This window comes from Cyprinodon variegatus, unplaced genomic scaffold (assembly GCF_000732505.1).
Source record: "Cyprinodon variegatus isolate N-32 unplaced genomic scaffold, C_variegatus-1.0 Scaffold403, whole genome shotgun sequence".
NCBI classification, from domain to species: Eukaryota; Metazoa; Chordata; class Actinopteri; order Cyprinodontiformes; family Cyprinodontidae; genus Cyprinodon; species Cyprinodon variegatus.
Window position 1 is genome coordinate 307,930 of NW_015150856.1, and position 18,278 is coordinate 326,207.

The 18,278-nt window shown below is 40.7% G+C and overlaps 1 protein-coding gene across 16 annotated transcripts in view; it reads left to right on the forward strand.

Moving 5' to 3' along the window:
- The window catches only part of mark3 (MAP/microtubule affinity-regulating kinase 3), a 65,044-nt gene that overhangs the window by 41,419 nt on the left and 5,347 nt on the right, over positions 1 to 18,278 (forward strand). For 5 of the 16 annotated variants that reach the window (XM_015387775.1, XM_015387779.1, XM_015387777.1 and 2 more), the window contains exons 11-16: positions 2,097 to 2,209; positions 2,306 to 2,453; positions 5,478 to 5,695; positions 7,037 to 7,140; positions 9,600 to 9,869; positions 12,694 to 12,720. In XM_015387775.1, the coding sequence (XP_015243261.1) occupies positions 2,097 to 2,209; positions 2,306 to 2,453; positions 5,478 to 5,695; positions 7,037 to 7,140; positions 9,600 to 9,869; positions 12,694 to 12,720 (880 nt within the window). Of the gene's footprint in view, positions 1 to 2,096; positions 2,210 to 2,305; positions 2,454 to 5,477; positions 5,696 to 7,036; positions 7,141 to 9,599; positions 9,870 to 12,693; positions 12,721 to 16,469; positions 16,550 to 16,721; positions 16,768 to 18,278 lie in introns of all 16 variants that reach the window. The other 11 variants (XM_015387778.1, XM_015387782.1, XM_015387780.1 and 8 more) reach the window with 7 other exon arrangements.

An 18,278-nucleotide genomic window follows, 5' to 3' on the forward strand; every position in this document is an offset into this window, starting at 1 on the left:
TCAGAGGGATGGAAGATGGCATATAGTCGGTCACAGTACAAGCTGAGACCATATCTAGAAGAGAACCAAAGTGGGCCTTGTTTTTCAGTGTTTAGTGCCATCATCTAAAATTAGCTGTTGATGGCAGCAGCATCCCAGCTGAAGCCTCCCTTCAGGGTCATGTCAGAGCTAAACAGCTCCAGACCAGATGAAGCTGCTATGATGTGGAAAAAATTAAAAAATAAAGTTGGAGATTTATCTAAATAAAAAAGCAGAATTAAAGAATAGGAGTGGAATGTAGAAAAGTGAGGAGGGAAGTGGTCTTCTAGCAGTCTAAGCCTATAGCAGTATAACTGTAGAAATGGCTTTGGACAACCTGAGCCACTCTATCAGCTTTGTCAAAAAAATTAATTTTTAAGTCTTGAAAGTAGACAGGTTGTCTGCCTCATGGATTAAGATGGGAAGTTGTTTCCACCGGAGAAGAGACTGAAAAAATTATGTCTTCTTCTGCCCTCTTGTGAGACATTAAAGTTAAATAAAGTGATCATGTTTTGTTTTTTTAAACTGAATTGTAATCGCAGCTAAATTTCATCAGGAACAAATGGAATACTTAGATGAACCAAATAGGAACTATTGGATAACATCTAACTGAATAATATGTTTAACTTCCACCTTTTGGTAAACGCCAGCAGGAGTTTAACTTGATGTCCAGAGTTCAGGCATTGTCTCCAGGTACAGCAATGCTCCTCAGATATTGTGATATATGAAGTTTTCATCAGTTTTCACCTCTCCTTTTGATTTTTATGCTCCTGTTTTAATACTCAACTTTGATCTCAATTCTTAACAATCTGAGGGTTATCCTTCCCCCAGACCAGGACTTTTTATTCGTGAAGGTTTGGGTAAAAATGAGGTCAGTGCATAGAGGACTTTAAAATTCCCCTTTAACGGTGAGGAGCTTCAATGCATATGGCAAGATGTCTCCTTGTTTCTGATTTTAGTAAAACGCATGAAAAAAGAACCTTTTTTTGCTGGGTTTATTTTGTTAAAATATCTATTCTTTTATCATATCAAATTTGTTGAATAGTTTTCACAAGCCCCTTTTTTCAAAGTCAGCAACTCGCAGCTTTACAGCTGAGCTGAACTGTGAAGCTGAGAAAGAATCTGATGTGTGAGAGGAGCTGGAGGATGAAAGTGAGAAAAATGAGATCAAGCCAAGAAAGATGGCAGATCCAGATCTGCCTGGTTAGAGAAGCAGAGCTCGCTTCTTGCTCCTTTCTTCTTTCTGGACGCACAGGAAGGCTGATTTTACTGAGCGCAAATCCACTGATAGTTTCCTGGTGTAGTTAACCTGCAGTTTGAGCATGTATTACCCCAAAGAGTATAAATATAAAGAGTATTTTGCTTTACCACTGCTTATGCTAACAGCCTGTGGGACATAGAATACATTGGCAGGACATCTGAACACATCGGCGATCCATGAAGGATGCATTTTAGCTACTGTGCCGTCCTTCATACCCTATGAAGTTTTCTACAGTTGGTCACAAAAAACAAACTTGAATGTGATTTTTAGAGTCTTGTGTTTTCCGTTTTCCACAAAGGGTTTACAGAATACAGCGAGCTGCACAGAGCCAACAAATACAAAAACATTGTACCTTAAAATGCCACCCATACCAGAATGTTTAATAATAAGTCAAACTTGTCCTGTATTCTCTCATTTTACACATTCATTTAGAGCAGTGTTCATGTGTATTAAAGTCTTGCGGAGCGTATTTAAAATCTTGCAAAAAAGTAATGATTCTGAAATACCTGCTCGCAGATATAAAATTCACAGCATTGACAGTGGGGGATTTTCAGATCTATGATGAGGTAGATATGATGAGTGGCCAACATCGTTTTTACAAATTGGCCAAATTTTTGCAGCGTAATGGTTGGTCCGAGTCAAAATGATGATTAAAAACAAGTTGTAGCCCAGATCTTATTTTTTACATTTTCCCTTTTAGTATAAAATTCTGCCTTTTGAATTTTTTTTATTGGAAAACCAAAGTTTACCTTTTAAACGGCAGATTTTTTTATTTTTTTTTTGTAAATGAATCCCTTGATGTTTTTCTTTCATGCAGATGTGATGGTGGGTATGGGATATAACCTGGATGAGATCCAGGATTCTCTGGCCAAGATGAAGTATGATGAGGTCACAGCCACTTACTTGTTGCTGGGCAGGAAAGCCTCTGAGGTACAAACACACAGCTTTATTTCTCTTTTGGCTCCTTACTGTTAAGTATTATCTGTTCTGCATGTCTTGACTTGTAATAAATGTTTTAAATCTTAGCTGGAGCCCAGTGACTCTGCCTCCAGCAGCAATCTGTCTCTGGCCAAACCAAGACCTAGCAGTGAGCTGAATGGACAGTCACCGTCCCACCTCAAAGTGCAGAGGAGCGTCTCCTCCAACCACAAGCAAAGGCGGTACAGTGAACAAGGTGAGCAGACTACAGTTCATTTTCTCAACTCTGGGCTCTAATGTTGAGCATCAGGTAAATGAATATATCACTGCCTCAGAGAACTGGTACATCAGGGGGTGTCAATACTCTTAGTGGGTCTACTTCCCTCTCCCACCTGTGATTAGGATCTTTGTCTTTAAAGGTTTAACAAACAATAACCTTGTTATGAAGATAAAAATGATTCATGCCTTTAAAAACGTGAACCTGAACCAGTCCCCTCCATCTATGGCCAAGTATTTATTTTTCTTTTTACAATCTTAACAAAGAAATACAGCTTTATTGTTAAGTTACATACAATCTTTTACTATTGTTAATTTCTTCCTATTACCCACTGCAGTATTGGGGAAGTACCCCACCTGCAATTCCTTTACTTAGACAACATTTATGGTCATTTTGGTTACACAGATTGTATATAAAACGGAATTACATTTTACAGCTCTCATGACATTTCCCTTTTCTGAAAGTGCAGCAGTGATCAAATGTAAACATTTTGGGAGAAACACATTGGTATGGTCAGTTTATTGCAGATTTAGTTTTTACAACATTCACTGTCTGATGGCGGTGGGGAAGAAGGTCCATGTTGGGGGTGTGACCGGTCATTTATAATGTTACGGGCTCTGGACACAGCGCTGGGATGAAATGTCTTTATTGGAGGGAAGAAGAGTCGTGATGATCTTCTCTGCTGTTCTCACCACTCTTCTTACATTCTTCCAGTCTGTGGCGCTGCAGCCTCCACACCACACAGTGAGACAGCTGCTCAGAACGCTCTCTTTGGTGCTTTTGTAGAAGGTGGTGAGGATGGGTGGGGGCAGGTGGGCTCTCCTCATTCTCCCTTGGAAGTTCATACGCTGTTGTGTTTATGCTGCTGACACAGCATCTTTAAAGCTGCTATCCCGACTGTTTCGCCCTGCCGCAGGTAGAGAAGGTAAAATACAGAACCTACATTTTCTCCTCGTTCAGGCAGCGGCTCCTCCACCATTTAAACATGGAGACGGTGCAGCAGCCATAGAGCTCTCACCTGAGCAAAGCACCTCAAGCTGCAGGAACAGTTTAACTTGGGCTTGTTCTCACCTGCAGAAAAACTGTGCAGGTGGTCACAGCTTGTTAAGCTCTATGATGGCGCAAGAAACTCAGCATTTTGTCAGGATGTTCTGTCTTTACTAGATGAAGTTATAATTAAGACCGGACCAACGGGTTGAGGTTGATGCTTTGAATTTGACTGGCGTGACCAGGCGTGTCCACAGCTGCATCAGCCAGGTGCTGCAGCAGCTCAGGTCAATACATATACAATCCTGCTGTAAAGCCCCAACTGCTTCAGGTTTTGACCATAACATTTTGTGCATAAATCTGAACATGCTTACAAACAAAAAGTATGGAAAACTTGCAATGCATGAATGAAACAATTTTTTTTTGTATCCTGAATAGTTAATTTTCTTATTTATTTAATTGGCTAATAATTACATTTCGTTTTGCTCTAGAAAAAGGTTACTTATAATTGCACATTTTAGGCATTTGTTTTGCCCACTTTTCACTCAATTCCACTTGGTAAAATAAAACTTCCTGCTGTTGGATATAACCTAAGGGTTTAAAGGAATCATCCTTTATGTAATCTCACCTCTGTTTGAACACCGTTGTGTTTAACTGGCCCCTTCCTAATAATGAATCGGTAGAAAGAGGAACCAAACCATGTAGAATAGAGTGGAGTAGCAGAAGGATAAGGGAAAGTCTTCAAAGATCAGGTGGAGAACTTAATGGAAATTTGGTCTATAAAGCAAAATCCTGGGCTGCTTCTTTTGGACAACTGACTATGACTAGTTTCCCTAAAGAAGCAGAACATGTCAGTTATAAATGTCAGTCTATCAGCATGCTAACCATAATGTAGCCAAGCGTCCCTCATCCTCTGCTTTTAGCTCAGCTTTACCCGTCTGAGATGTGGACTTGTCGTGGGCTGTGTGGGTTAACGGCTGTTCTGATTATTAAAGGGTGATTACACCCTTTTCCTTCTTTAAATATATCTGACCAACAGCTTTAATGAGAACAAGGCTTTCAATACATCTTCCATGATTTTCCTTCTAGTTTCTTCCATTTGTCTAACCTAAGACCAAAGTTCTGCAAAACACAAATTGGTCTAAATAGAAGTAAAAAACTTCTTAAAGAAATTGTTGTTCTTTGCCTTTGTTTGAGCAGGTAAGTAAAATGGTTAGCAAATGGAACGAGGATCCTGGTCCCTAGCATTAGATAAGTAGATATACTGCTCTTAGGATAAAGTGCAAAGATGATTTTCCATTTGCAGATAATTTTACTTTTCTACTCAAATAAAATGTTATTTGAGTTCACTTTCTGCAGTGTTGGCACAACTGAGCTGCCTCGGTGTCACAGCTGTTAACTTTGATTTCAGCTTTGACTGTTTTCTAACCGATAAAGGAAGAAATAAAAAAATGCTGCTGGTTTATGAAATAAATAAACATTTTACTTTCTAGAGGTTTTTATTCATTGTCCATCAGTTTCTTTTTTTCTTTTTTTTTTAGAATCACTTTAAAACTGGCAGACAAGTTTATATTTGGTTAATTAAAGGTTTACTCAACAGCGTGGTATAATCTGTCTAAAAAGTGTGTAATGTTTAACATGTTGCTTTAAAGTTATATATTTTATTTCCCACACGTTTTAAGTATAATGGGGAGCAGAGGCTGTTTGTATCAGAAGTAGAAAGAATCTGGTCAGACTCAATAGGAAGAAGGATCGAGTTAAATACAAAGTAAATTACATGGAGGTTCTTCTTCCATCAGGACAGAGACTTTGAACGCAGCCAGAGCTGGAGTGGAAAAGTTTAGATTAAGATATTTGAATTATAATAATTATATAATATAATCATTTTTGAAAAATGCCTCAAGAAATTGTTAGTGCCGGTTTGTGTTTCTAGCCTGAACATTTAACTGAAAACTTTCGTGAAATATTGTCAGAATTCTCAAAGAAACCTTTTTTCTCCTCTGTTTCCTTCATTAGTTGGTCAGAACGTACCTTCAGGGATGGCGCATCCAAAGAGAAGCCAGACCACCACAGGTGACAACAGTGTGAAGGAGGAGGGCGGGGCTCCGATTCGGAAGCCAAGCAGCGCCGGCAGCCGAGGCGGTCAACCTTCCAGCCCTCTGCTGGGCAGCGCCAACAACCCCAACAAGGCCGACATCCCTGACCGAAAGAAAGGGGCCACCACCGGTCCGAGCGTAAGTAACCCACAGTCTTTTCAGAAAGGGCCGACTATGTACCTCCTCTGTAACTACAAGATGGCTTGAAAATGTCTGCCAAAAAATACTATCAGTTTCATGGCTGTTTGAAGAGAAAATGCACTAATTGCTCTCCTCTTTTATATCCAGCAGTCGGAATACATTTCTTTTTTTAAAAAGAGCCACTTTATATCCTCCTCACAGAGCTCATGTCATTGGATTGTAATTACAATCTTATTTTTCTCTATTCTGTACGGTTGCACTACAAGAAAAGGATTTCCTGCTAGGGATTAATAAAGTAATTCTGATTCTGAAAAGAAGCCGGTTTAACCCAGTCCATTAGTTTTATTTGTACTTTAAGCAAAGACGGCTGCCTGAGTGAGAAGAAAATGGTTTCTTAGAATTCTGTTCCTGTTTCAGCTGGGATTCTGACATCAGCCTTTAATATGCTGGGCAAGCATACAAAGATGATAGATTCAGGATGGGTAAACACAGAGCAGAATTTGTTATCAGCAATACCTTTATCCACTCTTGTGTTTCTAAATAAGCAGTCCCAAAAGGGATTTGAAATTAAAAATGTATGGGTGAAACACACCTTAAAAGTATGGTCTACAGTCCTAAAGGGAATAAGAGCAACAGTGGCTCTCTCAAAGGCTATGAAGATTCCTGGAAATCCAAATTTCCCTCCCTCGATAACAGACATCAGGAAATGGAAGCTGGGGGAGGTGTATGGAATGGAGGCTTTAACTGCCCAACTACAACTAAGATCTGATGTTTTTGTAAAGAGGTGGCTGCCCAAAACAAGATACCTCTCCAACTGAGGTGTTTCTGGCAGTATGCTGTAATGTCTTAAATGCCCACTTATTTATTTACGATTTATTTTCAGTCATGTAAGCTTTGTGGGCTCAAAGGGTTTTTGTTTTTTGGGGATTTTTTCCTGCCTTGTGCAGGATCATCATGATGTTGTCAAGGAATGTTTATATTCTTTCTAATAAAAAATAAAGTAAAAAAAAAAAAAATACTGTTAAAAATCATCAACAATACTTTTTTAATTATTATTTTTTGAAGTTTTGCTAAATGTTTCAGTTACAACTGAGGTGGATCCTGATGTCAGTTTAGTTTTTTCTGCTTAAATTGGTTTGTGTCGTCTCAGCTGCTCCAGTATTCAGGAGTCGCCTCATAAAGTTAATAAAACTTTGCTTACAGACTAGGTTTTTATGCTGGATGCCCTTCCTGGGATTCAAACCAGCACCATAGTCTAAGGCTTAAACCACTTCACAATGGAGACCTTTGCTGGTGAAATTTCAAACGCCTTTGTTTGTTTTGTTTTTTCCTCTGCAGAATAACTCTGCTTCAGCAGGCATGACCAGGAGGAACACGTACGTCTGCAGCGACAGAAATAACGCAGACCGCCTCTCTGTCATCCCTAACGGGAAGGAGAACAGGTGAGAGCTTCATCTTGGAAGAAACAACAGATTTGGTCTAACCTCCCATCACAAATGTCAGATCTATTGCTTGATTTTTTTCTTCTTCCGTTCCTCCTTTTCTTGTTTTTATTTTCACCATTTCTCATGTTTTTTTTTTTTTCTGCCTGTTTGTGATTGGGCCTTTTTCTTCCCCCCTCCTTCCTGGTTTGGGCATGCCCAGCATGACTGAGATGGCTTGCGCCACTAGCCCCTCTTCTGCCTTTGCGGCCGTCGTGTTCGGTGCCTCGTCCAGTTCGGTACAGCAGAGGTATCAAACCTTCAACCCTTTGTACGCTTCTCAGGCAGACTGGGCCACCCTGCCCCACTCCTACTACGCTCTGGACCACTGCCCGGCCAAGTAAGACAGCAGGGCCTCCAGTCCCCCCCTGTCTGTCTCCTTCATGCATCAGCCCCCGTTCTGCCCTCGCTAACCCTCACATGCAGCCAGCTTCACACTGTGACCCTGCAACTAATGCACTACTTCATTTCTAAAGAAAACTGAGTAAACCAGAACATTGTTCATGCAGCTCTAAAATGTTTGCCTCATGGCATCATTTGAAACCATCACTAAAAAGATCTGTGCCTTTTTATGCTTGGCAGAGATGTAGCTCAGACTATTTGTTCTCTGCTCCAAACACGTAAAGATCTTCCATTGCTGCCCAGTTGTCCCAGACAATTGGAACGTCAGCAAATCCAACCTGCTGACTGTAATCAGCTTTCACTCATGTGACTCATTTTTGCATTATATTGCTGAAAGTGTCTATTTCTACATGCACCTAAACTTTGACATCTAGTCCAGTGTGCTGATACCCCCCATTTCCAGAATGACAGCCTTTAATATCCTGTGAGGTTACGATCCAATCGCTGCTCACACCATTGATCAGAGCAGCAGGTATCAGAAGGTCACTTTGACGCATTTCTTCCAGCGTACGCATGACACCGTGCAGCATCAGCTTTGGTTTCTGTAGGACTTTCTTTTCCCAGGCCATGCAGGTTTCTGCAGGCCAGTAGACTGTTCAGCCTGGAATCTGAAGGAGCTGGCTTTATGATCTAAACAACCTAAAGAAACTGTCTAGCATTTATTGCTTTTCCTAAAACTGGAGAACTTTAAGATCTCACAAATAAGACTGTTTAAGTTCAAAACCTCAGCTTCTTTAAATTGGATTCCTTTTTTGATTATTCGTTAGTTAAATATGAAAAATATGTTTTTGTAGCAGAAGTATTTCTTGTTTAGGCCAGGATACCTTTAATCCTATATGTTCATAAAATAAAGGTAAAAATAGATTTTGATTGAAATTTGCACAGTTTTCAGATAATTTCTTTGGTTAGTAGGAAATAAATGTATATTTTCTTTTTGTCAGACCAGTAAAGGTGCTACAGTACTGAGCGAATGGTGAGCATCTTTAATATAAATATAAAGTCAGATTCTTTCTATGGAATAATTTATAAATGTTTGCAGTTTAAAATCACTTTTCCTTCTTTAATGATTGTAGACTCCTGTTTAAGATGGGCTGTTATTTCACACCTGCTTTGAAACAAGAAAGCAGCTGCTCACAGTAGGAGGAGAGAAAAACATGGATTCTAATGTTGATTTAACGGAGAATTCAGATTTTTCTAAATTTGGCTTAATCTCTGTGATTAAGTAGAGAAAATATCAACCCAGACTGTGGAACCAGCTGATCAAAGCTTACACCCCTGGGCTAATGTTCCATGATCCCACCGTTTCTCAGACGATCCCCTGCTTCTGCAGTAAACATTAACCACCTCTGCTCCTCACCTCAGTTTTCAGCTCTGAGCTCTCAGCCCTCCTCCTCTCTGCCTGGACTCCCCCTTTCTGTTCGCCTCCTACCGGGTGGCCGACTCTCATCTCTCCTGCCTTCCCCAACCTTCAGTCCGAGCCGCAGCAAGTCTCCCCTTCATTGTTGCTCATCTATGGATTTATGTTTATGACGGGAAGCTCTGAAGATTTTCTTTTTGTGACCCAACATCACAGGTTCAGGGATTTAATGTTAATGTTTTTTATAAACTGAGAAAGGCCAAAAATTGAGGTGTAATGCAGTTAGAATAACAAATTTTTCACTTTAGATTTTACTTTCCCACCCTGTTAATTCACCGTTTTTCACAAAACCAAATTGAAAATCCATGTAGTAGAAATAAGCTGCAGTCTTTCCTAAAATGAGAAGGTTGATGCAGCCGTGCATTTAGGCCTGGAGAACCACCAGACTCTCACTACAGGATAACCTCCAGTAAAAGTATGTTGCTGTCGCAGCATTTATTAAGTAGGTAGGTTGGTTTTTAGATGTTGGTACCAGGCCTCCACTAAATGGATGGAGTGTTTATTTTGGACATGACCCACATCGTCGGCTATCCTCTGGTAAAACTGGAACACGGCCTAATCTGTAACCTCCTCAGACTGATTTCTCTCCCTCCTTCCACAGTGTTGCAGTTTCCCCGGGGGGTCAGAAGAACCCAGTGGCGTCAACTCACAGCATCAGCAATGCAACCACGCCCGACCGCCTCCGTTTCCCCCGGGGCACATCTGGCCGCAGCACCTTCCACGGCGGCCAGCTGAGAGACCGCCGCACGGCCACGTACAACGGGCCGCCGGCCTCCCCCACCCTTTCCCACGACGCCACCCCTCTGTCCCAAACCCGCAGCCGTGGAACAAGCAACCTGTTCACCAAGCTCACCTCCAAACTCACCCGCAGGTAGGTGATCGTACTCGGATTTTCCAGCGGGTGGTTTTCATCCACGTTTCTGCTTCTACATGTTTTGAACTGTTTCTTAGCAACTTGAATGTTTAGGAGAAATGGAGGATTTATTTCTAACCCTTTTTGCAGACAATAACCTCATGTGATTTTTGAGCATATTATCCTGCCAGTATCAATGGTGAGGGAACCCTAACAGTCCTTATTATTGTGATTGCTTTTCAAATATTTATAATAAATCTGAATCATATGCGTCGCTGCCTGGTTGACTGCTGCAAGTCTTGACTTCTGAAGGAGCTTCAGTTTATATGATTAAAAACCAGAGACTGAGAATCAGAGCAGCAACATCGACCCATTAAAGGTTTCAATAGATCAACCTGGATGCAGATGGAAACGGAGCGTCCGCTGGAAATAGTTTTATGATAAAATGTATGGGGCCTTGCATTAGTATTCACACCCCTCCACTTGTTCATACATTTTCGCTGTGACCTTCAGTGTGTTTTAGTAGGATTTTATATCACGACAAAACAAACTAGGACATCTTTATAAAGTGGAAGGAAAAAAAAAACGTTTGTTTTCTATAAATAAGGAAAATTAAATCAGATTAGATGGATGAACTGTCTCTCTACCATGAAAGACAGACTTCTGGAGGACAAGAAGAGCTGAGACTCTACAACTCTTCCAGAGTCACCAGAGGCCTTAGGGCTCCTTCTCTCATTCATTTACTCGTTTCATAGTTTTCAGTTGAAGAGATGGACCCATCTGCACTGAGAGATGTTCAAAGATTAGGATATTGTTTTAGAAGCTAAATCTACTTTAAACCCCTACAGCGACTTGACTGCTTTGTCCCTCAGTCCTAGCATTGCTGTTTGCTTATTTTTTTTCTCTAACGAACCTTTTAATGCTACGTTCAGACCGCACGCAGCAGAAGCAGCAAAAACGCACGTGCTGCTTCATTTTGATGCTTGTACAAGTTTAGTTCTGACGCACGGCTGAAGCACCTTATCTGTGGGTCTGATGCGCGTTGGGCGGAGCTACTCTATCCTTTCTTTGCCTGGAACAATGGCAGCTATATTTTCTGTGATCAGTGGGTAAAAAGTCTTTTTAATATGTTTTTAATTGAGAAAATCCACCTGAAAACTTCATCTGTGCTGTCAGTTCATCCAGATTACCATCCTGCCTTCAAATATTGTTTCGCTGACAGAGCCGCTCAGACCCCCACATACCGGCGGTGCGCTTTCACTGGGAATCCCATTCAACAGCAGCCTGTGACCCGCTCGCCTCTTTGTGGTTTTCCGCTACTGTTCACGGCGGCTGGAAGGCATTTTTCACATACGTAATCCAAACTGCAGGCACCAGAATAATTATATCAAACATATTTTGCTGGCAGGTTTCGACATTTAAAGTTAATTTAGACGTTAATAAACTGTTTTAGCGGAGTGATCATGGCGCTCTGCATAAGCAGTGCTTTGTCTGTCTCCCTGCCAGCTCCCAGATCAGCTTCTCTGATTGGTTGATGTGGCGCGTCGAGCAGCAAACGTTACGTGTTGCACACGTCAGATCCTCAGAAGATCATGGCGCTCTGCAGGACCTTTTGCTGCGCCTTGATGCACGTCAACCATTTTCTTTGCATGTAAACTGGCTTCGTCTGCTGCCTCTAGCGCGTGCGGCCTGAACGTAGCATTAAGCTTTTACAAAACGGCTGAGATGAAACCACATACAGGTGGACTGTTGACTAACACTAAGCTCTGTAGATTATTCAGGGTGTCAAAGTAAAGGGGATGAACAACAGTTTTTAGATTTTTTTAGTTTTATAAGATGTAGTTGTTCTTAGCAAACGCTACAATGAACTGCTGTAAGAATATGTGACAAACCTAAAAGGGTGTTAGTATTTTTGGCAAGGCTCTACATTGTACACTTACCAACGGGTTTCCTTTATTTGGCGTCCTGGCAGTTAGGAAATTCCTTGTTCAATTCCTCGTTCAATTCATCAGCTGAATATAAACCCTCCTTATTGGCTGGAAACGGGGCTGAAGATCACTGAGAAGATCTTTGCTTTGAGGTTTCAAATGCTTTTGTAACCTTGCTTTTGAGGTTACAAATGAGCTCGACACGCAGAGACAAACAGCAGCAATAGATGGGAGTCATCTGCACCTTGTGAGACCCGGCATACAGGGCGCTGTAATGGCAGCAATGTTTGGAATCACGCTTTTCAGTCACTCGTCTCCCAGAGATTTGATTGGTTGAGAAATTAGATGGATTCTGATAGCCGAGGCAACAAGGATGAGGACACATTGGAACAGGGAAGATTCATGTGGCTTAAATGTCCCGCAGACTGCAGCTTGCTGATTGATTGTAGTGCTTTGTGCTGGCAATAAAGTAGGAACGTTTTGAACTTGTGTGTAGCGAGCCCACATGTGCGCATCCAAGGCGACCTGGCTGGAGGACGGCGGAGGATCACGGTTGTTGCTTCCATAAGCTATGAAAGGACTTCGCCTCCTGTGTGCCGAGCCCTTAATAATGTTAAAGAACTGCATCCAGACAGTGTGCCTGTTTTAAAGAGTGAGAAAGGTGTAACCACGTTTGTTTTTATAAAAACTAACTGCTGCTTCTGAGTGAAGAAGCAGTGGAAGCAGCAGCCAGGTCAGCGACATCACTCCCACCAGGAAGTGAAATCATTAGACGGAGCAGGAGGAAATGATTCCTCACTGATCCAGCCACTGATTCCAATCACCACATTTTTTGTTCATTCACTCAGCCTCTTCATGCCCCCCCTTTTTCTCTTTCACCATTTTCACTGTTTCTTTGTCTGACTTTGTTGTAGAAACATGTCATTCAGGTTTGCCAAAAGGTAGGACTCCTGCACTGTACTCCGCTCTGCACCAACAATAACCAGATCAGTCTCACTGAGAAGCTGTGATTCTTCTTCTTCTGTTTTTAAGTGGGGCTGCTGGCACCAAACTAACCAACTAACTATTCTTTTTTTTTTTTTTTTTTGGGCGCATCTACACACATGGCTTTCAAACAGATTTAGGCAGTTTTCCATTTTGGTTCTTGAGAGAACGGACTGTTCTGCAGAAAGACAGCAAAAAATGTTCCTGGGAATCCTCTAAATAAAAACCTGTTTGTCCTCAGTTTGGCGTTAATAAGAGGGAAGCCATGTGTGTAAATGCTCTGTGTGGCTGCCGTTAGTCTGAGTGGCTGAAGGCTGATTGGAAGAGCCAACCAATCAGCTGATGAACCAACAGCAACAACAAAGCAGCTTGTCACTAATCGCTCGTCAGCATGCATGGGGTCCCTAACGGACAAGTGCTTTAAACAGTTTTCTGCTGCACTATTTGCTGTATACAGAAACAATCCTATACTCGGATAGATTTAATAGAAAAACAAAACATCAGCAACATCTTTTTTCTTAACCTTTCTGATAAGGATTATTTCTTTTCTGTAAAGGTTTGTTGGTTTTTCTCTATATTTGAATCCACCAACATCAAATCCTTGTCGTTTCTTAATGTTTCCCTTCTCTTCATAAAGGCCCCTCCCTGTAAAACGGAATATGTAGTTTTTATCTACAGGCAGAGCTGCTCTTCTTGGATGTACCATGGTGCCATTTGCAGCTTTAGGGCTTGATTTCAACAAATCAAATTAATTAAACTCCTTTAAACGACCGAATATCGTTTCATTAGGCTCTCATGTTCCCTTTTTTATCATTTGCACAAAACTTTGTCTGACACTTAAAGGAACCAGAGTGAATGTTTCTAATTCAGTGTGTTTGTTGCCACATAGGCGCCATTTTTGTTTTGGTTAGGTCATGTTAAATAAAGCTGTATGATTAATGTTGCTGCACAGCATTCAATCTTTAATGTAAATATTCATATTTAACTAGTGCTCCAAGTTAGTCATCCAAAAGCAATCAGATTTAATTGTAAATTGCGTTGAATCAGGATCTTGTGAGTTGAATCGACTTAGGAAATCGATCCAGCACTAATAAAGTAAATATTAGGTTGTGACTAAAAGGATCCCATGCATACTCAACTCTCCAGTGAATAACTGCTCCTTTAAAGTCCTGCGTTTGCGGGAACAGCTGGTCTGAGGCTGAAATGCTGCAATGATCATCGTTTTTACACTGGGATTGAAGTCTTCCTCATTTTTATAGATTTTTCCTGTCAGTCAGTTGTTTTGATCAGGTTAAATATCAGAGTATTTTTATATTTAATCATTCACTCTTCTTAAACTCTTTTAGTTTTATGTGATAACCTTGCGCCAAATTGTTTGTATTTCCAATGAGAATGATGATGCACATTAATCAAAATGCTTTACAAATAAAAATATTGTCCACCATGGGATGCATTTCTGTTGAGACCCCTCTACTCTGATGCCCCTTTAAAAAAATCCAATTGAACCAGTTGTTTTCATAGGTCACCTGGAATCCATGGTTGCGATTTATTCTCCATACAATATCGAAGCTGGAGGGAACATTTTGCAGTGAAATTAAACGGCATTAAAAATTGAGAATTGACATGGCTTATCTCCCTAAACAAACATCCCTCATGGTGATGCCCGTTGGTGGCAGCGTCATGCTGTGGGCAGATGATTAGAGCAGTCCTGAAAGAAAACAGAGACTTGAGCACTAGTATTGAGGTTTGCAGAACAATGACTCTGCTGGAATGGCCTAGTCAAAACAGTCAAAGCAGTACAGAACACTTATAGGTAAACAGCTTCATAGCAGTCAACGCAGATTAACTTTCACAATGGAAAAAATCTAAATCTAGATAAGTCATTTTTTCTTAAAATAAGTGCATTTGTTCTTGGATTGACAATGTAAAAGGGACATTTTGTCAATGGAACAAGACAATTTACATTTAAAATAAGAAAATGCAAATGCATTGTCTTATTTCAAGTGCATTTTATCTAAGTATTTTATTTTAAGAGTAAAAATACTCATCCCATTGGAAAATAGTCTAATTTACCTACTCAGATTAAGGGTAAATACACTAAATTTAGGCCATTTTTAGGTATTTCTAGATCATATTTCCAGTCTTTGGGAATTTCTGGGACTAACCATCCTGTGAATGCTTGGTGGGGGGGGGCTTTTGGGGCCTAAGAAAATCCATGCCAGAATCATGGAAACCATTTTATTCTTGGTTCCCCTTCAAAATTTACCATTTCTTTTGTTTGTCTATCAAATAAAATGGGACTAAACAAGAGAAGGTCAAGGGGTACAAATACAGACGGGATGTTCGGATCTTTGGACACAATTTTGCTCCGAGGCCAGTTTTAGAAATATCACAGCTAACGAGTATAATCTATAAAATATCTGCTGTCAGAATTACTTTAGAAATGACTGTTTTTGAGGAAGATTTTGTTGGTTTAGTTCTGTTGGACAGCACTAGTGAGGGGTTTTGCTGAGGCTTCATGGGGCGTTTTTTGCATGCACAACATTCCCATTGCTGCAGAACCCTCAGCTTGAGGATAATCCAGTTCTGATCAAACTGTTCCACATTAGCCCCTATTCTTATCCCGTCTGTCCTACGTTCTGCTGTAAAGTCATGTAGGCACTAGTGTACCGGTTCCACCATCCAACATTTGACCACAAGGTGACTGCAGGTGAGAAGGAAGACGAGCCTTTGTGGGTCAGGGTCTGTGTTTCACAGTTTGGATCGTAGGTCTGATCAGGAACTTTTCAGTTCTGTAACTGGTGTTCTGTCAGATGAGCATACCCCGTCAGACCAGCATACCCGTAGTCAATACGGATGCGCAAGACGTCAGCTTTGCGTTTATCCCTTTAGTTTTGTGTGAAAAATAGACTTCAAACTACCTCAACGGGCGTGTATCCCTTTAGTCATGTACAAAAAAACAAAACAATGGAAGGTGAAAACGGCATACGCTTCAAAAAACACCAAAAAGTAAGTAATTAAATAATTTTTTTGTACATGAATAAAGGGATATATGCCCGTTGAGGTAGTTTTAAGTCCATTTTCCATACAAAACTAAGGGGATAAACAGATATTGACCATGGGTATGCTGGTCTGACGGGGTATGCTCATCTGACAGGACACCGGTTCTATTGTCGTCTTTGGCATACAGTATTTAGTCCCATTATCTGCACCAGTTTAGCTACTGTTGAGCTCTGGATCAAACCAGGGGCTGTCCTGGGGTTTGTTGCACCCCCTGGTGGCTGATTTCATATCAATCTGCTAACTTCATCATCATCCAGGGATTTTTGTTTGTCTGTCCTCTTTTCATTTCACTACTCACTTTTTATGTTCTCATTTCTCTGGAGCCTCCAAGATGAAAAAATGTAGTAAAAGGTCTGAAAGTCTGTCCTGCGTGGACGCGTCACTGTTTCACCCCTTCCACAGTTTGACTTGTCTGATAACCTTTTACTAAATTTCGTCAGCTCTGAGTCTCCGTCCCACTCTTCACATCTTGGGCCTTAATCAGTGAGTTCTCATCCTTTTTTTTTTCCTCCTCAGGACGTTTTAGGTTGAATCACCTCCTGCTCCCACCTTCACTCCTCTCCTCACAGCTTCTGTGTTTTTGTCTTTCTTACCTTCTTGTGTCCTTAACTTTGACCTCTTGCTGCTCTTCCTCTCTGCTCAGGGTCAGTATTGACCCGGCCAAACGGCAGATAGCCAAAACAGGGCCTGCCAACCCTTCTACCCAGGGAGGAAAGACCCTTAGTAAGTCTTCTGCCCTTCAGTTTCTCTGATTCTTTCTTTTTTTCCTTTTCTCATCGCCCTCTCATGCTTTGTTATTCTTTTTTGGCCTGTTCTCCTGCCATCCATTTTAATATTCTTTCCTTCTTTTTTTGTCGTGTTTCAGTTTCCTCAGATTCGGATTTCTTTCTTTCAGATTCTCGAGCAGAAGATAGAGAGTTGTAGGAGGATGGAGATCTAGAGTAAGGGCTGTTTCAATCTCTCAATTTGTCCCTCAGGAAATGGCAAAAAAAAAAAGTCTGGTTTTCAGACGTTGCTCCTCATGTAGTGTTTTTCTCTGCGCCTTTCTGACTGCCTGGGGACCTGCTGTCCGTCCCCTCTGTTCACTTGTCCTCTTTAAATGTTAATGGTTCCGAGTCTCTGAGTCCTTTACACGTCTTGTTTCCTCTACGCTGTAAGTGCATGAAGGGAGCCGGTGCTGTCAGAGGAGCAGGAAGCTCAGTGGAGGCTTTTTTTTGTTAACATTATTCAAACATTGAGACGTTGAAGTAAGACCACAAGAAAACTGATTTTTAATCCATTTTTGATATAAAGGTTTTATGAGACAAAGCATACAAAGAGTAGAAAAGAAATTAAAGACTATAACCAAAAGTCTAAAAATAAATATTAGAGATTCACTAATGTGGGATTTATGGCCCATTTCTGATCCATGTTTTGGTTCTTTTTTTTTTTTCCTAATCTCAAACCTTTCTCAGGCAACATTATATTGAGGCATGTTTGTAATAGAAATGTAGCTAAACACTGGACATCATGCTGAGACCCAAAAACACCTAATTTTACCAGGTGTTTTGATGGAAATCACTCCATAAATGAACACACTACACCATCGTCTTCCTACTGCCTTCCGCTTTTTTTTTTTTTATTTATTGAAATTTCCATTCCATAAAACCGCCTCCTCCTTATGTAAAAAGTTTTATAAAAAAAAAAAAAACTTTAATCAAATGTATTTTTGTATTTTAGTTTGCGCGACACTGGTCCGCTAACATGATGGACACATGAACTAAGCCCAACACCTGTAGCCTTCCTGTTATCTATTCCACGGTACTAACATGTTATCCCTATGGTGGGGCGCAAAGTAACGTCTATTGGCCGAAACAAACCAAACTGCTGAGCTATGAAAGGTAAAGCAGCTAACGCCGGTGTAGCTACCAGATCTGCTTGGGTCCTGCTCATGCCAGTGATGCTACATGATGTCTAACATTGTGGTTTCCTAGACAACGATAACATCACTCAGCCTCACTGTGCAGAGTCAGGAGCATCTGTAGCGTTAGCGTATCTAATGACCGAAGAAGTTTTACCTGATCGATAACAAAACTGAAAAAGAATCTGTTTATGGTGAACAAAGCAACTGTTAGAGCATGATATAAAGGGGGAGAGCTGGTTAGCGCTGTGCTCAGTAGCTAACAGGTTAGCCTCTTTTAGCTCGATTAGTTAGCCACATTAAGCAACACTACTTTTACATTTGTGTCAACAACCGCTCATTTCCTATAAGTAGAATAACTGTTTTATTCGTCTAAAATCTCTACGTAAATCATTTTTAAGATGTCCCATTTGTCCTCTGCCCTCAGATCTTAATAAAAATAATTAAAATAAGCTGAAACTTTTTTTTTTATCACTTTGGTAAATGCAGAGATGGCAAAAGTACTCACTTTCCGTACTTGAGTAAAAGTACAGATACTTGTGTTAAAAAATA